Source organism: Saccopteryx bilineata, chromosome 1, assembly GCF_036850765.1.
Source record: "Saccopteryx bilineata isolate mSacBil1 chromosome 1, mSacBil1_pri_phased_curated, whole genome shotgun sequence".
Lineage (NCBI taxonomy): Eukaryota > Metazoa > Chordata > Mammalia > Chiroptera > Emballonuridae > Saccopteryx > Saccopteryx bilineata.
Window position 1 is genome coordinate 405,359,198 of NC_089490.1, and position 27,841 is coordinate 405,387,038.

The 27,841-nt window shown below is 52.2% G+C and overlaps 1 protein-coding gene and 1 pseudogene across 1 annotated transcript; one reads left to right on the top strand and one right to left on the bottom strand.

Moving 5' to 3' along the window:
* Positions 1-1,903: 1,903 nt before the first annotated feature.
* On the top strand, positions 1,904-21,930 carry LOC136319741 (tumor necrosis factor receptor superfamily member 14-like). The gene is made up of 12 exons (XM_066252867.1): positions 1,904-2,007; positions 2,229-2,403; positions 8,055-8,136; positions 9,641-9,766; positions 13,091-13,205; positions 14,977-15,053; positions 16,340-16,468; positions 16,810-16,848; positions 17,905-17,930; positions 18,809-19,102; positions 19,708-19,750; positions 20,382-21,930. The coding sequence occupies exons 1-11, from the start codon at positions 1,904-1,906 to the stop codon at positions 19,720-19,722; spliced, it is 1,182 nt and encodes a 393-aa protein (XP_066108964.1). The 3' UTR covers positions 19,723-19,750; positions 20,382-21,930.
* Positions 21,931-26,585: 4,655 nt separating this feature from the next.
* LOC136320938 (large ribosomal subunit protein uL15-like) lies at positions 26,586-27,042 on the bottom strand (annotated as a pseudogene).
* Between the last annotated feature and the right edge of the window lie 799 nt (positions 27,043-27,841).

Sequence of the window (27,841 nt, forward strand, 5' to 3'; positions counted from 1 at the left end):
TGGAAATGCTGAGGTCGCCGGTTTGAAACCCTGGGCTTGCCTAGTCAAGGCACGTATGGGAGTTGATGCTTCCAGCTCCTCCCCCCTTCTCTCTCTCCTCTCTCTCCCTCTCTGTCTCTCTCCTCTCTAAAAATGAATAAATAAATAAATAAAAAATTAAAAAATATATATATATAATATTCTATTATTATTTTTAAAAGTAAAAGATGCCTGCCAGGCCTGTGTTGGCTCAGTGGATGGAGTGTCCTAAATAAGTTGATACTTCACCCTGGCCAGTTGGCTCAGTGGTAGAGCGTCGGCCTGGCGTGCGGGAGTCCCGGGTTCGATTCCCGGCCAGGGTACACAGGAAAAGCGCCCATCTGCTTCTCCACCCCTCCCCCTCTCCTTCCTCTCTGTCTCTCTCTTCCCCTCCCGCAGCCAAGGCTCCATTGGAGCAAAGTTGGCCCGGGTGCTGAGGATGGCTCCGTGGCCTCTGCCTCAGGTGCTAGAATGGCTCTGGTCGCAGCAGAGCATCACCCCCTGGTGGGCGTGCCGGGTGGATCCCGGTCGGGCGCATGCAGGAGTCTGTCTGACTGCCTCCCCGTTTCCAACTTCAGAAAAATACAATAAATAAATAAATAAGTTGATACTTCTTTCACCACCATCCTCTTCTCTCTGTAAAAGGAAGAAAAATATCCTTTTTAAAAAAATCATTAAAAATAGCCTGACCAGGCAGTTGTGCAGTGGATAGAGCATCAGACTGGAATGTGTAGGACCCAGGATGGAGACCCCGAGGTCGTCAGCTCAGCTTGAGCATGGGCTCATCTGGTTTGAGCAAAGCTCACCAGCCTGGACCCAAGGTTGCTGGCTAGAGCAAGGGGTTACTCAGTCTGCTGTAGCCCCATGGTCAAGGCACATATGAGAAAGCAATCAATGAACAACTAAGGTGTCGCAACAAAAAACTAATTATTGATGCTTCTCATCTCTTTCCATTCCTGTCTGTCTGTCCCTATCTATCCCTCTCTCTCCAGAAATTAAAAAAAAAAAAAATCATTAAAAATAAAAGTGAATGGTTCCTGAACTGTGGTGGCGCAGTGGATAAAGCCTCAACCTGGAGCTTTGAGGTCACCACTGTGAAACCCTGGGCTTGCCTGGTCAAGGCACATAGGGGAAGTCGAGATGCTTCCTGCTCTTTGCCCCTTCTGTCTGTCTCTGTCTCTGTCACTCTCTCTCTTTCTCTCTTGCAAAAAAAAATAAATAAATAAAAATAGCAAAAGAAAAGAAATTTTTTTTTTAATTTCCAGAAACACGAACAAAGAAATAAGGATGAATGTGAATGACATTAAAGATGAATTAAAAAATTTGAAAAGAGCCTGACCAGGTGGTGGTGCAGTGGTTAGAGCATCGGCATCCGATGCTGAGGACCCAGGTTGGAACCCTGGGAAGTCACCAGTTTGAGTGTGGAATCACAGACATGATCCCATGCTCTCTGGCTTGAGCCCAAAGGTCTCTTGCTTGAAGCCCAAGGTCGCTGGCTTGAGCAAGGGGTCACTTGCTCTGCTGGAGTCCCCCCTCCTCAATCAGGCTCATCTGAGAAAGCAATCAGTGAACAACTAAGGAGCCAGAACTATGAGTTGATGCTTCTGATTTCTCTCCCTGTCTCACCCTCTCTCTCAGAAAAATAAATAAATAAATAAATTAAATTAAAAAGAAACTCTGTCCTACAAGTGACATCAGCAGGCGTCTCTTTAGACTGTTCCTACATTCTTGCTGGGACTGAATGAACGTGACGTTGAGGGGAAAGGTGAGGCCATAGAGGACTAGAGGGCTCTGTCCGAGGCGACTCCTGTCCTTACCCAACGGGGAGATTGGGGCACAGACAGGGAGGCGAGGGAGACACAGTGACGCTTGTACAAGGACCGCCATGGTTGTCAGCAGCCCCAGGAGCGGGGAGAGGCTGAAGCAGAGTCCCTCTCGCTCAGAGAAACACCTGGACACCTTGATGCGGGACTTCCAGCCTCCGGGACGGTGAGGCCCTCCCTGCACGTCTGTGGTTTAAGCCGCGGGGTGTGGGGCTTTGTCAGGGCCGCCCCGGCAAACTGACCCAGGGTCCCTCCGGGTGGCCTGCCTGGCCCCCCCCAGACTAGGACATTCCCTTTAGATAGCTGCCCTTCACTGTGGGGAATCGAACGGATCAGAGGCTCCGCCCACCTTTGGACCGAGACCGCCTACAAATCTCTTTCCCGCAGCTGCGCCCAAGGCGAGTTCAGAAAGGAAGCGGCCCGGCAGCCGGAACCGCGCCCCGCCCCGCCCCGCCCCGCCCCGCTCGAGCCAGCAGACCTATATCTGGACTTCAGGCCCGCCCTCCTGGCTGTCGGCGCCATGGCTTGGTCGCTGCAGCTTCTCCTGTTGTTACCGGTCTCGGTGAGTAGCTTCTCGCCGTGGTGGGTGCGCGTGGAGCCGGGCGCGAGATGGGGAATCCGGGGTACGACCATGCGACAAGGCCTAAGGGGACTGGATGGTGTCCCCCTCCCCCAACTCGTGCCGGGACCAGATCTGCTCCGGGGAGTTGCGAGGACGCGGGGATTGAATGGGGTCCCCCTCCCCCAACGCCTGCGGGTCTCAGGACCTCCGGGGGCGCCGGGATTCGGGTGCAGGCGGGGAGACTAAGGAATCTAAGGGGTCCCCGGGCCCCAGGCGCTCCCTGGCCGCTTTGTCCCCGATCCTGCGGAGCCGAGGGCGGAGCGCAGCCTGGAGCTGCGGGTTCGGCTGATGCCCGGAGCGGGAGCTGCCCGCGCGCTCGGCGCTCGGACACGGAGTGCGGGCGCCCTGCTGGGGGACACGGGGTTGCAGGGTGGGCCCGAGGTGGCGCCCAGGTTCTGCGGGCAGCTGGAGACTGTCCAAGTTCCAGACGTCTCAGGAGTGCCGTCCACATCCTCCCCGCCACCCCGACCCCGCCACGCCGCTGTCGGTGGCGGTCTCAGGCGTTAACCGCGGGCGCTGTGTGCGCGTGACAGCGAGTGTCGCTTCCCCGCCATCCAGGGTGGCAAACCCAGCTGCTCGAAGAACCATCGCCTACGGAGGAGGAGGAGAGGTTGTTTTTTTTCTTTTTAGATGTTACTCATTGATTTTAGAGAGAAAAGAGAGAGAAGGGGTGGGAGCACCAACTCTTAGTAGTTGCTTCTCAATGTGCCTCTGGTTTCAAACCCCAGTCCTCAGCATTCCAGGTGCACGCCTTGTCTACTACGCCACCACTGGTCTGGTCCATTTTTTTTTTAAATTGATTTTAGAGAAGGAAGAAGGAGCAGAGACAAGGAGAGAGGAACATAGATGGAATTAGCAACCTCTGTGCTTTGGGGCGCTATCCTGCCAGGGTTGGAGAGGGGGGCTTTTTTCTTATAAATAAAGTGAGTTTTGTCTACTGCTAGCATTCACTCGGAAATGGTTTCCTACAGATACTCTGTTGCATTATTTTTTTAAAAGATTTTATTTATTGATTTATTTACAGGTGGGGGTGGCAGCGCAAAGTATCAAGTCATGCTTGGTTCACTTTAGTTGTTCACTGCTGGCTTGTTGCTTGTCCTATGTCCCTTGACCAGGCAATCCCATAGTTTCCAACTGGCGACCTGAACATTTTAGGTCTCTCTCTCCAACACGCCACCACAGGCCGGATGTTTCACTATTTTCTGAATATCGGTAACAGTTTTCTCTTCCTTCCTTCCTTCCTTCCTTCCTTCCTTCCTTCCTTCCTTCCTTCCTTCCTTCCTTCCTCCCTCCCTCCCTCCCTCCCTCCCTCCCTCCCTCCCTCCCTCCCTCCCATAAAGACAGGAAAGGAGAGAAATGAAATAAGAAGCATCAGTTCTTCATTGTGGCTCCTTAGTCTCCTTAGTTGTTCATTGACTGCTCTCTCATATGTGCCTTGAGGGGAGAGGGTGGGGGCTACAGCAGAGTGAGTGACCCCTTTCTCAAGCCAGTGACTATGGACTCAAGCCAGCGACTTTTGGGCTCAAGCTAGAGACCACGGGGTCATGTCTATGACCCCACGCTCAAGCCAGCGAGCCTGCACTCAAGCCGGTGACCTTGAGACTTTGAACCTGGGCTTTCTACATCACAGTACAAGGCTCTATCTCCTGGTCAGGCTCAGTAACATTTTTCAAGTGTAAGTTCCCGTAATTACATTGTCATAATAGCATAGCTGTTTTCAACCCTTTTCATCTCTTGGCACACGTAAAGGAGTTACTAAAATTCTGCACTCTCCCTGGCCACCTTCGAAGGGGGATGGTTGGAGAGGGAGCTTCTTCTTTTTTCTTTTTTTTTGTGTCAGAGAGAGAGACAGAAAGGAACAGACAGTCAGGAAAGGGAGAGAAATGAGAAACTTCAATTAATTCGTGTGGTTCCTTAGTTCATTGATTGCTTTCTCATATCATATGTGCCTTGACCGGGGGTAGGGGGTGTTCCAGCAGACCGAGGGACCCCTTGCTCGAGCCAGCAACCTTGGACTTAAGCTGGTTTGTCCTGCTCAAACCAGATGAGCTCGCACTCATGCTGGTGACCTCAGGGTCTCGAACCTGGGTCCTCCACATCCCTGTTCGACATTGTATCCACTGCGCCACTGCCTGGTCAGGTGGAGGAAGGACAGGAGCTGGGAGAATGGGCGGTGTTGGGAGGGGCAGGTGCTAGAAATGAGACTTCAGGGGCAGCCAGGTGGGGCTGGAGTCCAGGACACAGCTGCCCTCAGTGTTCTTCCAGACTCGGTGGGACCAGCCTGGGCTGAGATGGCTCTCCGGGTCGGTGTGGGATTGATAGCCTCCCTGTTCTTGGCCCGGCCGGGTGCCCGACAGGAAAGACTCATCCTCTTGTCTCAGCCTCTTTTCCTCTTTGAAAAGGTTTTTGATTTTTTTAAAGTTTCCTTTTGCATTAACTTCCCACTTTGTAATTACCCAAATAAGTCTGATGGTTGCACAATGGTGTGTAGGTACCAAATGCCGCTCTTTCCAATGGTCACTTTTTAGTGATGTTGTTGGACAGATAAAATATATTATGCTCACGTTGTTAAAGATGGCGCTGCCCACGTGGAAGCCTGCCTCCCAGGTGATGATATTAGTTGCCCTTCTTGCTTGGGATGGGCGTGATTATATTAATGTGTGTTGAGGGAGGGCTTTCGCGCCAAAAGGGTTTTAAAAGATGAGGGATTATGTTCTAGGGGAAAAGTGATTGTGTTCTAGGAGGAGAGCAGAGAAAGGCCATGTGGAGGAGAGGAGAAGCAGCCAACATGGTGTAGTGCTGAAGGACAAGCCGGTTTGTGCAGAGTTTGTGCAGAGAGAAGGAGATGGGGAACAGAGGTGAATAAGGCTGGTGAGGTAGAAACTTTGATTCTAGGAAACTCGGATAAGTCCGTGGCTTTGGGAGCCCTGAATGAAAAGGGAAGTGTTTTCCCAGTGTGTGTTTTACTTGCCCGCTGGGTGCAAGCTAGGATTAAAGATAATGGCCCACCAGTTCTTGGCTCTGTTGTTTCTTTACTGACTGTCCGAATCCAATGCATGGGCCAGGTGGCTGTGATGGTGGCCGTGCCTACGGGCTTAACAAATGTGAATTTGAAACCAATTATAAAAATTAGTTTCCAGAAAAGAAAAATTTAAAATAAACCAGACCACAGACTTGCTTTGCTCCCACCCAGATGTTGCAAAGGTAACGGCATCCCAGGTCCCTGCTGTGCAGTGACCAGATCGGGTGACATCCGGGTCAGGGTGGCATTGGGTCTGCAGGCCACCTTCATATTTGGGCAGCTGTTGCCATGGTGTCCTGAGCAGGCTGGAGCCCTTCCTCAGTCTGCCTTTCCTTCCGCGACCATAATACCGTTTAGAAGCACGGCCCGTGATTGCATAGAGTGCTTCCCAATTTGGGTTTGTCTGATGGTTTTGTTCCTTTTTTCTTTCTTTCTTTCTTTCCTCCCCCCCCTCCAAAGTGAGAAGCGGGAGGCAGTCAGACAGACTCTTGCATGAGCCCAACTGGGATCCACCCGGCATGCCTACCAGAGGGTGATGCTCTGCCCATCTGGGCTGTTGCTCCTTGGTAATTAGAGCCATTCTAGCACCTGAGGCGGAGGCCATGGAACTCAGCACCTGGGTCAACTTTGCACCAATGGAGCCTTGGCTGCGGGAGGAGAAAAGAGATAGAGAGGAAAGAAAGAGGGAAGGGTGGAGAAGCAGATGAGTGCTTCTCCTGTGTGCCCTGACTGGGGATCAAACCTGGGACTTCCACATCCAGGGCCGAAGCTCTACCACTGAGCCAATCGGCTGGGGCCTTTTTTTTTTACAGAGTTATAGAGTCAGAGAGAGGGACAGAGACAGACAGGCAGGAAGAAAGAGAGATGAGAAGCATCAATTCTTCGTTGCAGCTCCTTAGTTGTTCATTAATTGCTTCCTCGTATGTGCCTTGACGGGTATCGGGGGGCTACAGCAGAGCTAGTGACCTCTTGCTCAAGGCAGCGACCTTGTGCTTCAAGCCAGCGACCTTTGGGCTCAAGCTCAGCAACCATGGGGTCATTTCAATGATCGCACACTCAAGCCAGCAACCCCATGCTCAAGCTGGTTAGCCTGTGCTCAAGCCAGTGACCTTGGAGTTTAGAACCTGGATCCTCCGCATCCCAGTCCGACGCTCTATCCACTGCGCCACCACCTGGTCAGGCCCTTCTCATGGTTTCTTGTGAATAAAGCCCAGTTAGGTGTTCTCGACAAAAATACCACAGAAGTGATGTGTCATTTTAGCTGCATCATCTAAAGAGACAGCACCTGTGACATCGCTTTGTCCCTTTCCTGGCTTGTTGACTGTGATGACTTAGCTCAAGCCCTGTTTGCCGGAATCCATCATCTTTAAGTTACTATTATTTTTTATTATTATTATTTTTTTACAGAGTCAGAGAGAGGGATAGATAGGGACAGACAGACAGGAACGAGGAGAGATGAGAAGCATCAATCATCAGTTTTTTGTTGCAAACACCTTAGTTGTTCATTGATTGCTTTCTCATATGTGCCTTGACCGCGGGCCGTCAGCAGACCGAGTAACCCCTTGCTCAAGCCAGCGACCTTGGGTCCAAGCCGGTGAGCTTTTGCTCAACCAGATGAGCCCGCGCTCAAGCTGGCAACCTCGGGGTCTCGAACCCGGGTCCTCCACATCCCAGTCCGACGCTCTATCCACTGCGCCACCACCTGGTCAGGCTAAGTTACTATTATTTTTGTTGTTGTTGTTACTCCTATGGTGTTTGCAAACTGAGTTTTTGTCTGTAAACCTATCTGTATCAGTTTCATTTTCCCCAACCAAACATACAGCATAAATCAGTAAATTCTTACAATAGAATCGAATTTGCAGTGAAGGGGGAAAAGGATCTGGGGAACAGAAAATAAAGAAAGTAAAAGCCAGAAGAAAAGAAGGAAATAGTCAAGCAGAAAGTAAGATATCAAACTTCTAATTAAGAGGGTAGACAGAATCTAAATACAGGAGCCACCCAGGACGTACACCTGTACATAGACATAGGTTAGACACATCTGTGGGTTATCAGGCTGAATGAGGAAGAAAAACTTAGTGTTGGGTGTTTTTAGAGCCAAGCCTCAAAGGAAGGACACAGGACACCCTGAGTGACACAAGTGGGAGACGAAGGGGGAGACAGGTGACGGGCACTGTCCCGTAAGGACGGCGGGAGTGGCATTCTCAGAATGGGACACGAGGGGACTCAGGCAGGAAGGGAGGTCCCATGCAGCTGCTGAGACAGCCAACTGCGTCCTGGAGCAAAGACTCAGGTCCGAGGCTGCCTAGCAGGCGGGCCCTGGTTCTAAAGGTGCAGGGGATGCGATATCCACGACCATGTGCCTCAGGAAACTACAGATGGCCCCGCGTTACACCTGCCCCACAGAGCAAGTGCAAGGACACAGGCATATAAGACCCTTTTCCCCGTGATGGGCACAGTGCTTGGTGGGTGGCCGTCCACCTTGGCTGACATGTGTCTATGCAGGGGACATGTACGTCCATCCGGCTCAGAGGCCTCTCTTGATTAACCCAGTCTCCCTTTGTGATTGAAGGTGATCCTGGCAACCAACGTGACCCAATATAAACCTAACCAGTATGAGCTGGGGAGCCGCTGCTGTGACCTCTGCCCCCCTGGTGAGTGTCAGGACGTCTTCCTGGGCCCTGGGCAGACCTGACCTGGGAGTGGGGGCTCAGCCCCTTGTGCAGAGCTGCAGGCCGCCCTGGGTGGGGAGTACCAGGTGGGCGGGCCTCACCTGAGCAGTTACCCACCCACCCACTGCAGGGCTCTGTTGTGATCAGAGGGGTCTCTGTGCTTACTCTGACATTGGTGAGGTGCATTCATAGAGCTTGGAGGACAGAAGTGGGGTGCGTGCCCAGGGTGGACACTCCCCCTGAGCATCCTGTCAGGAGCGTCCCCCTCTCAGGGGAAGTGTGAAGGACACCTGTGGTCGGTAGCTCTAGTGAGTGGCTGCTGCTGCCAGCACGCCCAGCTAATCCACGGAGTTTCACTCACAATCATGAAGATGCTCTGAATTATCCCGTAACGCAGCGGGGGCCCCAGGCTCCAAGGGCCTGCTCTGCCCTCCCTCCCACCACATCCCCTCATTGTCAGTCAGGACCAGGCTCCTGGGCCTTCTGTGGAATGTGATCAAGGCCACGGCCCCCACACTGCACCCCCATCTACACACACAGGCTGCTGCGCACACACTATCAGTGCCCCTACCTTCTAGGGTCTCCTCTTAGAAAGACACAGCCACACACCTGCACCCCCGCTGTCTGAGCCCCACCCACACCGCCACATGCCTCCCTTTAGCCATGAGTCTGAGCCGTACGGGGCTCCCAGCTCAGGGACTGAACCCCACACACAGCTGCTCACACACCACCAGTCCATACAGTACACACTTCTACAGGTATGCGTATCTATGCAGGCACACACCCGTGTGCACACACACCTGTAATACACTGCACACACATATGTACACCTATGAATAAAAGGCACAGTTTGTCTAACATGAAACCTTTGAGCTCTCAACATGCATGCAAACGGCACGTTGTTATAGCCTCAGGGACAGTCTTTGCACAATGCAGGAGCTAGTCCACCGGGTTCCTGCGGGCCCAGCACCTGTTTCTAGGTCTCTAGGCTCCACAGGAAACTGTCCCGGAAGCTGCTGAGCGGCCCCGGGTGGGTAGAGGCACAGGAGGTCGGCTGGGCTCCAGTGCTCACCCTGAGAACCCCTCCTGCCCGAGCTGGGCCCCAGTGCACCCTGAGAACCCCTCTTGCCCGAGCTGGGCCCCAGTGCACCCTGAGAATCCCTCCCGCCTGAGCTGGGCCCCAGTGCACCCTGAGAACCCCTCCTGCCCTAGCTGGGCCCCAGTGTACCCCAGTGCACCCTGAGAACCCCTCTTGCCCGAGCTGCAGGGTATCGGGAACACCTGGGCTGACTCAGGTTCCCAGGTCCTGGGATACTTGGGGCCAGGTACCATCCAGAACATTCCAAGGAGCTAGGAGGTGAGGGTTGGCGCTGTGCTGGGGACTGGCCGTCAGGTGCTGAGGGACCTCCTGGGGCAGAGGCCTCAGCGACCAGGTGAGTCTGTTTCTCAAGCCGCAACCTTACGTATGTCCCCACCCCTCCCACAGGCTACTTTGTCAGTGGACCCTGTGACATGAAGCACCTCAAACAGTGCAGTCCATGCCCACCTGACACCTTCATGCCCTACGACAATAGGGAGAGCGAATGCAAAAAGTGTTCCCGGTGCCGGCAGGGTAAGTACGCTGTTCTCAGGCATGCGGGGTCCTTTGGATTTTTTTTTTAATTTTTTAATTTTTTACAGAGACTGAGTCAGAGAGGGATAGACAGGGGCAGACAGACAGGAACAGAGAGATGAGAAGCATCAATCATTAGTTTTTCATTGTGCATTGCAACACCTTAGTTGTTCATTGATTGCCTTCTCAAATGTGCCTTGACCGCGGGCGTTCAGCAGACCGAGTAACCCCTTGCTGGAGCCAGCGATCTTGGGTTCAAGCTGGTGAGCTTTTGCTCAAACCAGATGAGCCCACGCTTAAGCTGGTGACCTCGGGTCTCGAACCTGGGTCCTCTGCATCCCAGTCTGATGCTCTATCCACTGCACCACCACCCGGTCACGCATTCTTTGGATTTTAAAGCACACACCCCTTCTACCAGGCTGTAGAGCTCACCCCAAGAGCAGTCATTACAGATGAGCAGGGTGATGGGGTTGCCAGGTCCCCATCACAGGGGCACGTTTACCAGGACAAAACGTGTCTGCAGTTAAAGAATCCTCTTAGCTAGTAGGATTTCAGAGCTGCCGTCTACAAGAATAGCACACAGACGTTTGCCTCAGGTTCCATATATCAGCAACAAAGTGGTTTTAAAAATATAACTGTAGCCTGACCAGGCGGTGGCGCAGTGGATAGAGCATGGGACTGGGATGCAGAGGACCCGGGTTCGAGACCCCGAGGTCGCCAGCTTGAGCGCGGGCTCATCAGGTTTGAGGAAAAGCCCACCAGCTTGAACCCACGGTCGCTGGCTCCAGCAAGGGGTTACTTGGTCTGCTGAAGGCCCGGGGTCAAGGCACGTATGAGAGAGCAATCAATGAACAACTAAGGTGTTGCAATGCACAATGAAAAACTAATGATTGATTCTTCTCATCTCTCTCCATTCCTGTCTGTCTGCCCTGTCTATCCCTCTCTCTGACTCTCTGTCTGTCTCTGTAAAAAATAAAATAAATAAATAAATAAAAATTAAAAAATATATAACTGTAGAGAAAAGATACCATTATTTTTTACAAAAGCAAAAAAGAAGATAACTTTAGAATTAATCTAACAGAGGATGTGTTGGGTGTTTATGTGAGCAAACAACATTTAAGAAAACCTGAAAGCTCTGAGGATAAGAGGATGAGAAAGAAGATACAACGTTTCAAAGATGTCAGTTATAGGGAAAGAATCTCAGGATCAGTGCATTCTGAAGGAAAATCTCAGCACAGGGTGTGCACCTCATTCCGACAATTTTATGTTTTATTTTTTTATTCAGTGAGAGGAGGGAAGGCAGAGAGACAGACTCCAGCATGCACCACCACCAGGATCCATCCGGAAAGCCCTCTAGGGGGCTATGTTCTGCCCATCTGGGGCGTTGCTCCGTTGCTCAGTAACCGAGCACTTCTTAGTGCCTGAGGCAGAGGCCTTGGAGCCATCCTCAGTGCCCAGGGCCAACTCGCTCCAATCCAGCCATGGCTGCAGGAGGTGGAGAGATAGAAGCAGATGGGTGCTTCTCTTGTGTGCCTTGACCAAGAATTGAACCCAGCACATCCATAGACTGGGCTGATGCTCTACCACTGAGCCAACCAGCCAGGGCTTATTTTTATTTTTTAAAAATATTTATTGATTGGCCTGACACTGTAGTGGTGCAGTGGATCAAGCATCAATCTGGAATGCTGAGGTTGCTGGTTCAAAACCCTGGGCTTGCCCGGTCAAGGCACATATGGGAGTTGATGCTTCCTGTTCCTCCCCCCCTTCTGTCTCTCTCTTTATCTCTCTCTCTCTTTCTCTCTTCTCTAACGTGAGTAAATAAAAATAATTAAAAAATATTTTTGATTGGTTTCAGTAAAAGTGTAAGGGAGGGAAAGAGAGAGAGAGAGACAGGAACATCAAGCTGTTCCTGTCTGTGCTGTGACCAGGGATTGAACCTGCAACCTCTGCTATCTGCCAGGGCCGTATACATTTTATTTCTGAAAAAACAAGAAGCCTGACCAGGCAGTGGTACAGTGGAGGACCCAGATTTGAAACTCCGAGGTCACCAGCTTGAGCCCAAGGTTGCTGGCTTGAGCAAGGGCTCATTCAATGTGCTGTGCCCCCTCTCTGGTCAAGGAATATATGAGAAAGCAATCAATAACTAAGGTGCCACAACAAAGAATTGATGCTTCTCATCTCTCTCTCTTTCTGTCTGTCTGTCCCTATATGTCCCTCTCTCTGACTCTGTCACAAAAAAGAAGGAAGGAAGGAAGGAGGGAGGAGGGATGGAGGGAGGGAGGAAGGAAGGAAGGAAGGAAGGAAGGAAGGAAGGAAAGAAGGAAGAAGGGAGGGAGGGAGGAAGAAAGGAAAAGGAAAAAACAGGAATATTCATGAAACTTGATACACTGACAGCATGAACACAAGCTAGCTCCGGGTACCCACATACTAAGATTTGAAGAGACAAGAAGACGGCTCAGCTCGGTATCACGAGTTCAAAGGGTGCCTACGCCGCTGCCCACCACCCGTCCCTGCCTGTCTCCCCCGGGGCTGGCTCTTCCCCATGTCCGCTGACACTGGGGACAGTATGTAATGGCATCACAAGGAGCCACCCAGTGTCCACTGACAGAGGAGTGGGTATAAATCCTGTGTGAGTTTGCATAGTGTCCCCCAGTGACACTAGACCATGACAACAGGACTGAGCCCCAAAGGAGTGGACAGTTGCCCAGCATGGTACGTTCGGCTGCACTGACGTGGGGCTGGAGGTAAAATCACAGAGGGCTGACTCGGGGGTGTGGGGTCGGGGCCCCAGGGGTGTGGGTGACGGTCTTGGTCTCAGACTGGGCTGTGGTCCCTCTCATGTTTATTTCATGTCACATGTAGCTCATGGTTCTTCCAGTGGGTCAGAAGGGAAGACGGGACAGCTGGACAGAGGTGTTTGGAAACCCTGCCTGTCTGTAAAGCATCAGCGTGGGAGGAGGTCTGGCGGGCTGCGGTGGTCGCCCCTGTGCCCGGAAGGGTGTCATCAGTGTGACCGCAGAGCTGTCCCAGTGGGTGTGGGTGCAAGGGGTTCTCTGCGGTCCGTTCTCTGTGTGCTGCTGGCAATACTCATAGCAAAGGAGCAGACAGGAATAATCTGGGGTGTCTCTGAGGTGTGGCTCGGTCCTTCTTGCTCCTCCACAGTCACCCCAGTTGCAGGAAATCCAGCCTGATTGTTACCTCGTCCCTAAACGTTAGAAAGGACGGAGTGAGCAGGTCAGTTCCGGTGACTAAGGGGCCAGACATGCCAGCATAGCCAGGGACAGAGTCCCAGCCCTGGTGACTGACCCCCTGCCTTCCCTCTAGACGACCAGGAGATGGTGAGTGACTGCGACCGGTACAGAGACCGGCGGTGTCAGTGTAAGACCGGGACCTACTGCGACTCCGAGGACTGCACAGAGAACTGCAATCGCTGTACCAGGTGTGTCAGCCTTGGGGCACGGGGCCATCCAACAACCTGGGTCCAGCTCCCCCATCCACCACTTGTCCTCTGTGGGTCACTTATGCAGCTGCCCCCTGGGTTTCCCCATCTGTGAAATGGTAGCACCAGCCACCAGGAGGAGCCATTCTGTAGATTAAATCAAGCAAATGGCAGGGCTGACTCAGTTCATCCACTGACTCCTAGATCCCCTCATTCCACAGACAACAGTGCCCCCTGCAGTCTGCAGGTGGAACTGCGGGCTCAAGGCCCAGCAGTGCTGGAGTCAGTCAGCACATGGACAGTGACGGTTCCATGAGGGGCAGAGGGCGCAGAGCTGCCTTTACAGACAGGTCTCTGCAGCAAGGTGGGGAGGGAGGGAGGACGAAAGCCATACAAAGTTCCAGAGGATGGGAGCTCTGGGCTGGGAGAAGGGCAGAACTGTGTCCCAGGAATGACCATTGTCACTGCGTGCGTGTCCCGGGTCCATCTGTATCAAAGCACCACAACGGGACACTTTCAAAACCAACAGGAATGACTCTCCTGCAGTTCTGCAGACCGGGAGTCCGCCGTCCAGGTGTGGCAGGGCCACGCTCCCTCCGAAGGCTCTGGGGAGGATCCTTCCGGCCTCTGCGGCTCTCAGCTTTGGGTGGGGCCAGCGCTCCTTGGTGCCCCTGTGCTCCTAGACGCATTGCTCTGACCTCTGCCTCTGTCTGCACGTCACCCTCTCCGTGTGCTGTCTCCTCTCTGCATCTAGAACGCTCTGCATATAGACTGCTCTCTGCATATAGACTGACCTCTGCATATAGACTGCTCTCTGCATATAGACTGCTCTCTGCATCTAGAACGCTCTGCATATAGACTGCTCTCTGCATATAGACTGCTCTCTGCATCTAGAACGCTCTGCATATAGACTGCTCTCTGCATATAGACTGCTCTCTGTATATGGACTGCTCTCTGCATATAGACTGCTCTCTGTATATGGACTGATCTATGCATATGGACTGCTCTCTGTATATGGACTGCTCTCTGCATATAGACTGCTCTCTGCATATAGACTGCTCTCTGTATATGGACTGATCTATGCATATAGACTGCTCTCTGCATATGGACTGCTCTCTGCATACAGACTGCTCTCTGCATACAGACTGCTGTCTTGAAGGGCCATGGTCATTGGTTAAGACCTGCCTTACTCCGGTATGAGCTCACCTGACTAGAGCATGTCTACAAAGACCCTGCTTCCAAATAAGGTTTCATCCTGAGATGCTGGGTGGGCCTGGGCTTGGGGGAATCTTCCAGGGAGATAACCCAGAGGTGGATAGAGCACTTGCAGAACAGTGCAGTCTGTGGGGTGCATTGGAGGCCCCTTAGTACACGCCGGCCAGGCTGACCGGCGGGCTCACTCATGTGCCTGACGAGTGTACAGTCAGAGCTGCCTGCAGGTCTGGTCTGCTCAGGGCTCTGGCTTCTCTCTACTCGCTCGCCTGTGCCCTTCTCCGTGGGCTCCAGCTGTGGACCGTCTTCCCTCTTGGAAGAGATGTGGTGACCGCAGGTCCACACTCGCACCACACAGCTTTTTCTAGGAGCAGGTGGAGCGGGACCCCTTCCCCGGGAACCACCGAGCATTCCCAGGTTCTGCTCTCTTTGGAGCACACTGGGCCAGATAGCTGGGGAATGCCAGGCACCGAGAGCCCAGGGCGGGGGGAGGTCCCGGGGCCTGGGCGGGGCCTGAGCCCGGAGATCACACTCAGATTTCCTCCCTCTTTCTGGTCAGATGTAAAGGTGCCACCCTCCAGACATGCAATGCCAGCATGGATACTGTGTGTGCCACGGACAGAAACCCAGAGCCAGGTAGGAAGCCGCTCCAGGGCCCAGGCGGGGACGGGGGTGCAGGGGGCCCGAAAGCCTGTGCCTCTTGGGTTAAGTCTGGGCAAGGCCCGTGCCCATTTTTATGTGGGTTTCATGGTTGTATCTGGGATTGTTTCTCATTTATAACTCAGGATGCAGACCCTTTATTCTAGAAATGTCTCCTCCCAGTCAGGGTACCTCTGTACCAGTTTGTGGGGGGTTGTGATAGACCGAGGTTCCTCCTGGTAACATGGTCTGGTCTGTCCCCACTTTCCTATGTTTGCTGCTCTCTGATCCCCTGTGAGAAGTCTTTCCTTATCCCAAGATGTTGCTCATATGATCGCAGAATCTTTCTTATTTCATCTGACAATGACGCTGGCATTGGTGTGTTCGTGGTGTGAGGCAGGTGTTGTGGCTCCATGTGGTTTGTGCACACACACACAGATGACGGAGCACCGTGTGGGGAACATCGACCCTTCCCCCAGTCTCGGTGTCACCTGGTCGTAAACCAAGCACCTGAGTACGTCCATCTGGGACTTTCTATCTGTCCTTGGACATGACACCATATTTCCACAGTATTCTCGGAGCTGCTCTTGTACTTTGGGGTATCAATTTATAGTTCTGAATTAGCTTGTCGATTTCCATAAAATGATTTGAAATCATCCATTTAAAGAATATCTTAATGCCAAAATAAGATATATTCGTTAGGGCCTGATCTGATTCTAAAGAGAAGCCATTGGAGCATCAGTGGCTTCATGTGGAAGAGTCCTACGTCCCTCTGTTCTCGTGGGGTGGCCACGTGTCCACGCTCCGATTGGCCTGTAGCTTTTCTGTCTGTGCCTCCTGTTGGTGCTGTAATGTCACCAGCGTGAGGACAGGGCACCAGAGTGGTCTCAACAGACCTCCCCTGGGGGTGGGCTCTGGCCTGTCCCCTGGGCCGCTGTGGCCGGGCTCTGCTCTACTCAGGACCAGCTGTCGTCCCCCTCTCTCCGGCCGCCAGGCTTTGCCTCCTGCCGGCCCAGGAGGAAGTGACCACTCAAACTAGAGCCCTTTAATGGGACACCACAATCTTGGCCACTCTTGTGGGACTGACTTGGTACTGCCTTCACATTTGGGTCCTCATCTGCGAGCCGGACAGATGAGCCTGTCCTGCCTCCACCCAGAGAGACTCGGGGCCTGGACGTGGAGAACCGTTCCAGCTCTGAAAGCAGGCATTTCCTTCTCTAACGTGTCCCTTGGGGGGTGACATGCTTACCTGACTATGGCTCTCTCTGTCTGCCCCCTTCCAGGAAACCCAGCCAGTGGTTCTGCTGAGAGCTCCTCCTCCTTTGTAAAAGTGGGGGTGCCCATCATCTCTGTCATCTGCCTCCTCATCGGCATCGGCATCGGCATCGGCATCCGCTGCTGTAGAAGACCAGGTAGAGTAGAGTCCGCGCTGCCCCGCAGGGGACACAGGTCAGCAACCAGGTCAGGAACCGCAGGAGGTGCTAGGCGGGGCGTTCTTCATTTAAAACAGAGCTGCGCTCACTTCCTCACTCAGGGGTCCTCGTGCCTGAGCTGGTGCTCTGGGCAGGGCGCCGTGTGCCATGTGCCTGGACCAGGCTCAGGGCTCAGACCAGCACCCCAGGGCAGCGGGCAGGGGCAGGGTGTCCGGGTTTCCTGGCCAGGAAGCTGGAGGAGGCTGGAGCTCCCCACAGGGGGTCGGGGAGGTGAGAGCACTGAGCGTGCTCACTCACTGGGTACTCCCCCTTGTGTGCAGGACTGAAGGCTTTGCACACCTTGGGCATGTTGTGGAAAAGTAAGTACTTTTCCTTTGTTTTGAATGCAGGCATTTCCTCCGTAGAAGTCCTTGTCCAGTTACATCAGTCATAGTCATCTGTCGCGTAATGACAGGACATGCTCTGATCAGCGTGTCCCTAGGCGATTTCATCTTTGTGTAAACATGACTTAGGGCCCGGGCACCTGGAGGGTAGAGCCTGTACCAGGCTGTGTGGTGTAGCCCGTCGCACCTGGGCTTCAGACCTGCAAGCACGTTACTGTGCAGACAGCAGATTAAATCACACAGGGCAGCTTCATCTCATGAGCTGAGTCTAGTGCGTCCATAAAGCAGTAACATAGTTGCTCTGTATTGTTCGGCATGGCTACTGTACATAATCGTATCTGCTACATTTCAGTGCCGCTGGCAACTAGGTAGGTTTGTTCACACCTGAGTCTCCCCAGCCTTGGGAGAAATGACATGTGGCCCCATGGCAGGACCATGTCACCAGGTGATAGGATGGTTTCAGCTCCATTGTATTCCAGTGCTTGCTCAGTTATCTGTGTGGCCTTTCGTTTTTTATTGTTCTTAAATGTTTTTCTTTGCTAGAGAGTGCTAGGAAGGCCTATTTATTTATTTATTTTACTGAGAGAGAGAGAGAGAGATGCAGAGGGAGAGATAGAGAGGCAGAGAGACAGACAGACAGACAGACAGGAAGGTACAATAGAAAGAGGAGAAATGTCAAGTCTTCATTGCAACTCTTGACTTGTGCATTGATTGTTTTCTCGCATGTGCCTTGACCGGGAGGACTCTCGCCGAGCCAATGTCCCCTTGCTCAAGCCAGCGTCCTTTGGGCTAAAACTAGCCACCATGGGGTCATGTCTATGATCCAATGGTCAAGACAGTGGCCCGCACTTGAGCTGGTGTGCCCGTGCTAACGCCAGTGACCTTTGGGTTTCAAACCTGGTCTTGAGCATACAAGGCCAACGCTCTATCCACTGCTCTGTCGCCCGGTCAGGCATGTGGCCTGTCATTGACTGAAACGTTGTTATGTGGTGCATGACAGCATTTTCATTTCCTTTTCTTTTTGATTTTCAGAAAAGTCGAGTGAGCCAAGCAGCCGTGTGAGTATTCCTGAGAGTGTTGCGGTCGGGTCGTCAGGCCTTGAGGACCGCAGAGAGTCCCCAGGGTGGCAGGAGGCAGCCGGGGTCCCCCCCATATACACACCTCAGCATTTGCGGAACCATCTGCACCCCCTCAGCAGATCCTAAACGTTGTGCTAGAGACGACTTCATCTCTGCTGGTCTAGACCCCGGAGTGGAAACTGAGACACTGAGGGCACAGGGCTTTGTCCGGGTTCCCCAGGGCTGTCGAAACAGATAACCCCAAACGTGTGGCTTTAAACACAGGGCCTCCCTGTCTGCCCACTGTGGAGGCCAGAAGTCTGCAATCCATGTGGGGGAGTTGGCTCCTTCCCAGGCCCTGGGGGGTCCTTCCCGCCCCTCCCCTCACCTCTTCTGCTGGCTGCCAGCAGTCCTGCTGTTCCTTGGCTGTGGACACATCACTCTGGTCTCCGCCTCCGTCCTCACCTGGCCCCCTCCCCCGAGTGACTCTGTGTCTCTGAGTAGCTCTCTCTGGGGACACTCCCTCATCACAGGGATTAGGGACACTGTCATCCCGTGTGGCCTCATCTGCATAGACTCCATTCCAAATAAGACCCTTTCTCAGGTCCCGGCTAGGGTTTAGGATGTGGACATCCCTTTTGGAGTCACCATTCAGCCCATAAGAGACACGTTTGGGGAAAAAAAAAAGAGAGACACGTTTGGGGAACCCCCAGGGAGCTGGGGACAGAGCTGGACCCTGACCCCGTGAAGCACTCTTCAGTGAAAGTGCACGGCCCTGGTGGTCTACCAGACACCTTGTCATTTCTGTCCCCCTAAACTGGCTTGTATCAGACTGTGCTACTGAATCCTGTCACAAAAAGCATGACTTTGTTTTTTAGTCACTGGGTACCATCCAGCTCAGCACACTGCCGGCTACGGACCCTGAGAGGGGCCCACCTGCCCCGGGCGAGGCCACAACACCACTGCTGCAGGAGGGGGACTCAGCCCTGGCACCTGGGGCCGGGACTCGCCCAGGACCCTCAGAGGAGCCTGGGGAGGACACTGAGCTGCAGGAGGTGGTGGCCGGAGGAAGCCAGGCAGCCCCAGAGCAGGAGCTGCAAACTGCTGCTCCCCCGGCCCCGGGGCTGCAGGCTCAGGCCGAGGCGGCAGCCTCCCTCAGGCACCTGGAGCAGGTGAGTGAGCTCCCTGGGAGGGTCTGCGTAACAGTGCGGCCTGCGTTTATAGAGCACCTACTGTGTGCAGGGCTGTGGTAACTGCTCCCTCTGTGCTCTCGTCTGTTCTTGTCTGGGTTTCCTGGGGCGACCACGGCAGAGCACACAGACCAGGCAGCGTAAACACCACAAGTTCACTGTCCCAGTTCGGGAGACAGGATGTCCAAGGTCGAGGTGTCGGCAGGGCTGGTTCCATCCGAGGCCGTGAGGGAGGTTCTGGTCCAGGCGTCTCCCCTGGGCCCAGGTCTGGGAGGGGTCAGGGGGACACTCAGAGCATCCGGGCCCTGGACCCTCGCCCTCCAGAGCTGGGGCAGAGGGACAACGCAGTGTTGCCCCAGGCCCAGGCTGTGTCCTGGGGGAGTGTGACACAGAGGCAGGTGGCTGTGAGCTCCCTGCTCCCCCTGGGGGGACAGCTGGTGACTTCTGGAGTGTGGTCACAAAGGCTGCCCTGTCCCCACCCACTGCTGCCACACAGACCCAATGACACTTTAGTTTTCTGTGAATTTCCTGCAAGTGTTCACACAGGTGTCTTCTCCCGGTACAATTTCATTGTCTTTTCTCTGCAGCAATATAAACAATAATATTTTCTGAAGGACACGTCCTGTGATGGTAAGTCATTCAAATTCTTCAGTTATAGTGACTGATGAGGTGTAACTCTTTCTTGTTTGGTGTGAATGTCAAGATATAATGTCTGAATTCTGGAAAGGGGAATTATGTAAATAGCCTGGTGCTATTTCTCATCTCATCCTCTCTGACAGCTGTGGGGATCCACCCTCTTTATAGACTTAGATATCGGACGGTCCACAGCCCAGTGAGGCCACAGAACTCAGCCCCAGGTGTCAGATCCTATACTGGGCCCCTGGCATCAGCCTTCTGTCCTGACGCCTCACGGCCACTCTGGTGAGGTAGGAGGAAGGGCGGGGCCGACCCCAGCAGACTCGTTATCCCGCCCAGTCCTGCATTCCTGGGATACCGGGTCCCTTCACGGCTCACTGGCTGCAGAGTGAATGAGGAACAGGCAGGTCGAGACCCATGGCAGGTCAGGGCTAACCACGGTCACCTGGTCCCATAGCCCCTGCATTTCTTCTAGGTCAGCCTGGGTGGCCCAGGGCCCCCCTCCCCGGTGCCATGGTGTGCCGGCGGAGCCAGGCCTGGAGGAAGGTGGGAACGGTTACAGCGACGCTCCGTGAGCCTTCCGGAATTGTAACCAAGTCTTCCTTTCTCATTTCTGTTTTCTCAGCTAAGAATAAGATCTGTTATGAATTTGTACGTAAGGTTCCAGCGAAAGACTGGAAGATGTTCATGAGGCTTGTCGGACTCGGAGAAAATGACATTGATATTTGTGAACACGAGAACCCAGGGAATCTGAGGGAACAATGTTACAAGATGCTCGTCCGCTGGAAGAACAGGCTGGGAAGGGACGCGTCCCCGTTCACACTCATGGCGGCCCTCCATAAAATGGAGCTCCATGAGGAATTGCACAATATTATAAACCACTTGGTTGCTGAAAATATCTTAGGGAGGCATGCAGAGACCCCAAAGTAGAGTAACCTCTGGGCACAGGGTGTGACTTTAAGCAGCATCCTGAATGGGGAGGGGTGATCTTCTTTCCTGGGTCTGATCCCATTGGAAGCTTCATGAATCCCAGACGGGGCTCAGCCCCTTTCTTGTCTGCATGGATTTCGTGTGAAGCTTCCAGTGGGAGGTCCGTGCACCAAGAGAGCTTCTTTGCTGGACACGGCCCGTCCGGGACTCCTTGTGGCCAGTGTGGCTGACCTGTAGCAGGTCCTAAGGTTACCCAGGGTCCCTAATCTGCTCGGGAATGGACCCCCTTATTGTGCGGGGTGGAGTCACATTCCACAGACCCTCTTCTAGGCACTGTGGGCAGGAGGGGTTGATGGTTGTCTTCTGTCCCCACCAACTCCTTGATCTCCGAGTTACTGTGTTGTCCGCATGCCCTGAACAGAATGTGACATTATTAAGTGGGTGAAATGTACGATCAGTTCAGTGACAGGCAAGCCTGCAGCTGTCCTGGGCTAGCACTAGATCATCTCAGGTGAGGCATGGGGGACAGTTTACAGAGCCATTTTAGAAAAATAATTTTTAGGATTTTACATTTTTTAAATTTTTTATTTTTTTTAGAAAAATGTGTAAGTCTATTTAACATTTTAGAGAGGAGAAAGAGAACGGGGGGAGGAGCAGGAAGGATCAACTCCCATATGTGCCTTGACCTTGACCAGGCAAGCCCGGGGTTTCCAACCAGCAATCAGTGTTCTAGGCCGACACTTTATCCTCTGTGCCACCCCAGGTCTATACAGCTATTTCTTAAGTGCCTTATATTTAAACATCTTGACGCGTAAGATATTGGTGCTATTTAATATATGTTTTAAATTTATTCTTTGCAGGCCCTGGCCGGTTGGCTCAGCGGTAGAGCGTCGGCCTGGCATGCGGGGGACCCAGGTTCGATTCCCAGCCAGGGCACATAGGAGAAGCGCCCATTTGCTTCTCCACCCCCTCCCCCTCCTTCCTCTCTGTCTCTCTCTTCCCCTCCCGCAGCCAAGGCTCCATTGGAGCAAAGATGGCCCGGGCGCTGGGGATGGCTCCTTGGCCTCTGCCCCAGGTGCTAGAGTGGCTCTGGTCCCGGCAGAGCGACGCCCCTGAGGGGTAGAGCATCACCCCCTGGTGGGCAGAGCCTCGCCCCTGGTGGGCGTGCCGGGTGGATCCCTGTTGGGCGCATGCGGGAGTCTGTCTGACTGTCTCTCCCTGTTTCCAGCTTCAGAAAGATACAAAAAAAAAAAAGTTATTCTTTGCATAATAAAAAACGTATTTTCAGCAGTTGTGTTTTTTGTGTGTCATTCCTGTTGGGTGCATACTCTTGGGTGTGATGTCCTTGGAAGGTGGTGTCCTGCCCAGAGAACGTCACAGACACCAGGGATGTGCCCTGGGGGTGCAGGGGCTCTGGAGTAGAGATCAAAGGCCAGAGAAGCCTCTTGCCTGGTTTGTGGCCTTCCCGAGGGTCTCTGTCTCAGGAAAGGACAGCACAGTCCTTCCAGGGCTCAGCTCAAAATGGGGGCCCCACCCTGCGCCCTCCTCACTCACCCCAACTTCCCCAGTCCTTGGCAACAGTCACAACTCGGCCACTCCTTCCCCTCGAGCACCAAGCATGTTCAACTCCAGTTAGTCCATCAATGACGTAAATGCCACACCACCCACCCTCTTGTCCAGGAACCTGGGCACCATCTCCACCCACCTCCCACCTGACGCCACTGGAATCAGCATCAGTGGCCTTCTGTGGTCCTTCCACAGCTGTGCTCACCCCACGGGGCCAGTTCACTCCCCTGCTGACCACTGATCAGTCTTGCTCCACTGTGGGCTCGCCTGAATCCACGCTGCCTGCACTGGGCAGTTGGAATGAACATCAAAGCACACAGCTGGCCATGCCCTCCTGTCACACCCAGGGTGGAGCTCCCCCAGGGTTGACATTGGAGGAGGTGTCAGCCTCAGCCTGTGCCTTAAGCCCCGTGTCCTGTGGTCACGCTGAGTCTCAGTGCCTTGCTTTTTGCTGGGGCCACGTGCAGGCCAGTCCCCTCTTCCTGGAATGCACGCCCCGTCCATCCCAACCCCTTCCTCTCAGTCTCCTCGGAAGCAGCCATTCCCCCCGAGGAGCCCGATCCAGCCTGGAGAGGCCCTCTCTGACCACCGGGCCGCAGTGTGTCCCAGGCCATTTGGGTCACTGCTAACTTAGACACCCATGCCTGAGAAGATCTGTGCTTGAAGCCACCCCGCAGTGGCCAGACTGGAACTCCGCCCCGAACTCCCTGGGGGACCCCGTCTCTGGACTCCTCCTGCTGCACAACACGGAAGGTGGCACGGAGGCGTCTCCTGGCCTCTCCCGTTAACCACAGTCCCTGTCTGTCCTCACAGGGAGCGGGGACGGAAGGGAACACGTGGTGTGTGCAGTCCTGGGGCAGCTCCATCCATTGTCACCTTAGGAGTTGTGGGTTCCAAAACCCTAATGAGAAACACGACATGCACCCCCACGGTCACTGCAGCGTTGTGTGCAATAGTCAGGATCCGGAAACAGCGCAAGTGCCCCTCAGTGGGCGATCCGAGAAAAACCTGTGGTGCAGCCTGACCAGTGGTGGTGCGGTGGATAAAGTGTTGACCTGGAATGCTGAGGTCACGTATTCGAAACCCAGGGCTTGCCCAATCAAGACACATATGAGAGCTACTATGAGTTGATGGTTCCCACCCCTTCCAAGTCTCTCTCTCTCTCTCCTTTAAAATCAATAAATAAAACTTTAATTTAAAAAAAGAAAAAAAACCCAGCATGCCTGACCTAGCAGTGCGCAGCGGATAGTGCGTGAACTGGGATGCAGAGGACCCAGGTTTGAAACCTCGAAGTCGCCGGCTTGAGCACGGGCTCACCTGGTTTGAGCAGGGCTCACCATCTTGAGGCCAAGGTCACTGGCTCCAGCAAGGGGTCACTCAGTCTGCTGTGGTCCCCTGGTCAAGGCACATATGGGAAAGCAATCAATGTGACTGAATAAAGAAGCTTTGGTACATATATACTACGGAATACTACTCAGCCATAAGAAATGACATTGGATCATTTACATCAACATGGATGGATCTTGATAACATTATACGGAGTGAAATAAGTAAATCAGGAAAAACTAAGAACTGCTTGATTCCAAACATTGATGGGACATGAAAACGAGACTAAGAGACATGGAGAAGAGTATGGTGGTTACGGTGGGTGGGGGGGAGGAGAGGGTGGAGGGGAGGGGCACAAAGAAAACCAGATAGAAGGTGACGGTAGACAATTTACTTCGAGTGATGGGAATGCAACATAATTAAATGTCAAAATGATCTGGAGATGTTTTCTGTGAACATATGTAACCTGATTTATTCATGTCACCCCCATTAAAATTAATTAAAAAATTAAAAAAATAAAAATCAATCAATGAACAACTAAGGTGCCGCAACAAAAAATTGAGGCTTCTCATCTCTCTGACTCTGTCTTTGTCACAAACAAACAAACAAACAAAAACCCCAAATACCCAGCACTGGTACGTTTACACAATGGAATACTACACAGCTATGAAAAAGGAAATCTTACCTTTCGGATAGTCCTGAGGATTATTGTGCTAAGTGAGACAAACCAGGTAGAGAAAGACAAATACCATATGATCTCCCTATGTGTGAGGTCTTACAAACACAGTAAACTGAGGAACAAGATAGAAACAGAGGCAGGGACACAGGAAGAGATGGACAGCAGTCAGAGGAAAGGGGAAGGGGGACGGGATCAAATACATTGTCCTACGTTTCCATGTTAGCTTCATGATTTTCATTTGCGTGTGATATTCATGTGGACTGCCCGGTCCGTATATAATGTGATATTCATGTGGACTGCCCGGTCCTATATAATGTGATATTCATGTGGACGGCCCGGTCCGTATATAATGTGATATTCATGTGGACTGCCCGGTCTGTATATAATGTGATATTCATGTGGACTGCCCGGTCTGTATATAATGTGATATTCATGTGGACTGCCCGGTCCGTATATAATGTGATATTCATGTGGACTGCCCGGTCCGTATATAATGTGATATTCATGTGGACTGCCCGGTCCGTATATAATGTGATATTCATGTGGACTGCCCGGTCTGTATATAATGTGATATTCATGTGGACTGCCCGGTCCGTATATAATGTGATATTCATGTGGACTGCCCGGTCTGTATATAATGTGATATTCATGTGGACTGCCCGGTCCGTATATAATGTGATATTCATGTGGACTGCCCGGTCTGTATATAATGTGATATTCATGTGGACTGCCCGGTCCGTATATAATGTGATATTCATGTGGACTGCCCGGTCCGTATATAATGTGATATTCATGTGGACGGCCCGGTCCTATATAATGTGATATTCATGTGGACTGCCCGGTCTGTATATAATGTGATATTCATGTGGACTGCCCGGTCCGTATATAATGTGATATTCATGTGGACGGCCCGGTCCGTATATAATGTGATATTCATGTGGACTGCCCGGTCCGTATATAATGTGATATTCATGTGGACGGCCCGGTCCGTATATAATGTGATATTCATGTGGACGGCCCGGTCCGTATATAATGTGATATTCATGTGGACTGCCCGGTCCGTATATAATGTGATATTCATGTGGACTGCCCGGTCCGTATATAATGTGATATTCATGTGGACGGCCCGGTCCTATATAATGGCAGGTAGGGAGCGAGCTGCCCAGTGGACGTCTGGCTTACATGGGGTCAGGGCCAGCTTACCAAAGGCCCCACACAGCCCCTGCACTGGCTGCATTAGGAACAGCGGAGTAGCCTGGCCAGGCGGTGGCGCAGTGGATAAAGCGTCGGACTGGGATGCGAAGACCCAGGTTCAAGACCCCAAGGTCGCCAGCTTGAGTGCGAGCTCATCTGGTTTGAGCAAAGCTCACCAGCTTGGACCCAAGGTCACTGGCTCCAGCAAGGGGTCACTCGGTCTGCTGAAGGCCCACGGTCAAGGCACATATGAGAAAGCAATCAATGAACAACTAAGGTGTCACAATGTGCAATGAGAAAGTGATGATTGACTGCTTCTCATCTCTCCATTCCTGTCTGTCTGTTCCTTTCTCTCTCTCTGTCTCTGTAAAACAAACAAAACAACTAAAGTGTTGCAACCTGCAACGAAAAACTAATGATTGATGCTTCTCATCTCTCTGTTCCGGTCTGTCTGTCCCTGTCTAGCCCTCTCTCTGACTCTCTCTTTCTCTGTAAAAAATAAAAAATAAAATTAAATAAAATAAATAAAATAAAATAAAATAAGCATCGCTCCCTGGTGGGCAGAGCATCGCCCCTGGTGGGCGTGCCAGGTGGATCCCGGTTGGGCGCATGCGGGAGTTTGTCTGACTGTCTCTCCCCGTTTCCAGCTTCAGAAAAATACAATAAATAAATAAATAAGTAAATAAATAAATAAAATAAAAGTAATAATAAAACTTTACATTTTATTTGTTTTTTATTTTATTTATCGGTTTTAGAAAGATAGGCAGAGAGACAGGAACCTCAATCTGTCCCTGCATGTGCCCTGACTGGGGATCGAACCGGCAATCTCTGCACATTGTGAAGACGCTCTAACCCACCAAGCTATCCGGCCAGGCAGAAGCTTCACACTTTAAATGAGGTGAACTCCATTATTCCGCTGCCCTTTTTTTTTTTTTTTTTTTAACAGAGACAGAGAGTGAGTCAGAGAAAGGGATAGACAGGGACAGACAGACAGGAACGGAAAGAGATGAGAAGCATCAGTTATCAGTTTTTTGTTGTGACACCTTAGTTGTTCATTGATTGCTTTTTCTTTTTTCTTTTTTTTCTTTTTTTTCAAAATCACTTAGCATTTAATGGGCTTCCCTCTGTGTAGCTTCAAGCTGCTAGGACACAGGCCCCACCAACACCCTTAATCTCCTCAGCTCTTCTGCTGAGGAATTTGGCTCTCACAATGACAGGCTGCTTTGGGAGCTTCCCTTCCCGAGGGCTCTGTAGTAGCCCGATCGCACCACATCAATGACAGGAGCAGCTCCAGTCTTATTTTTGGCAGCATTTACCCGTATCTGCTCACTGGCCAACGTCCACAGTTTATCAAGGTTAACAGTTGGGCAGAAGCTCTGGTTCCTCTTTAAGTGGTAATGACTCATCCCAGCTTTCCCAAAGTGACCTGGGTGATATTTGTCGAAGTTGATGCTGTGATGACGCAGGCCACCAGCATTACCTCGGCCTCCCGGGTGCTTTCTGCGTTTGCCGAGGTGGCCGTGGCCGTGGCTCACGTGGCCCCGAAGTTTCCGGGTCTTCCTCAGTCTGGAAGGCATGGCAGCTGAAATGCAAGAGCTGATTGCTTTTTCATCTGTGCCTTGACTGCAGGCCTTCAGCAGATGGAGTAAACCCTTGCTCGAGCCACTGACCTTGGACTCAAGCTGGTGAGAATTTGCTCAAACCAGATGAGCCCGTGCTCAAGCTGGTGACCTCGGGGTCTCAAACCTGGATCTTCCGCATCCCAGTCCAATACGCTCTATCCACTGTGCCACCGCCTGGTCAGGCCTATTATTACTTTTAAAAGTGAATGATATCTCAAGAATGCCTTCTTTACCATTCCTCTACACCCTGACTCTTACTTTCTGTTTGCATTTACTTTTATTTAAACTGACCCAGACACTAATATAGCCCAGCAACTTACATGGACTGTCTAACACCAGGGGTTCAAAAACAGCCCACACCTGTTTTGGCAAGCATTAGCTCAGGATTTAGCAGCATGCAATCTCAAAACTAGTACTCTCTTACAATATGTAAATAACCTACTTCTTTGAGGCCCCTCCCTGCCTGCATCAAGGAGACACACCACCACCCTTCTTAACTTCCTCACTGTGAAAGGATATTGCGTCTTCTCTGCTAAGGTTCAACTTGACTTAGTCTGTAGCATATCTAAGCATCGCCTTAACCCCCACCATGTGAAGTCTCACCCTAGATCAAACTCAGACCCTCCACTGTCTCCAACCAACTACCACTGCAAATTAAAACCTTTCTTTCCTTGGCCTAATAGGCTTTTTAAAACTGGATTCCCAATTTTGCTCTCTTAGTCAAGCCCCTCAGTGAGGTCTTCTGAGCATGGTTTTTAAGGTCTATAA

What these genes read in the sequence shown, in the direction of transcription:
- LOC136319741 (XM_066252867.1), top strand. Translation starts at nt 1,904, where the DNA reads ATGGTTGTCAGCAGCCCCAGGAGCGGGGAGAGGCTGAAGCAGAGTCCC. An exon ending in TCCTGTTGTTACCGGTCTCG is followed by an intron (nt 2,404 to 8,054) that starts GTGAGTAGCTTC and finishes TTGTGATTGAAG; the next exon opens with GTGATCCTGGCAACCAACGT. An exon ending in GTGTTCCCGGTGCCGGCAGG is followed by an intron (nt 9,767 to 13,090) that starts GTAAGTACGCTG and finishes CCTTCCCTCTAG; the next exon opens with ACGACCAGGAGATGGTGAGT.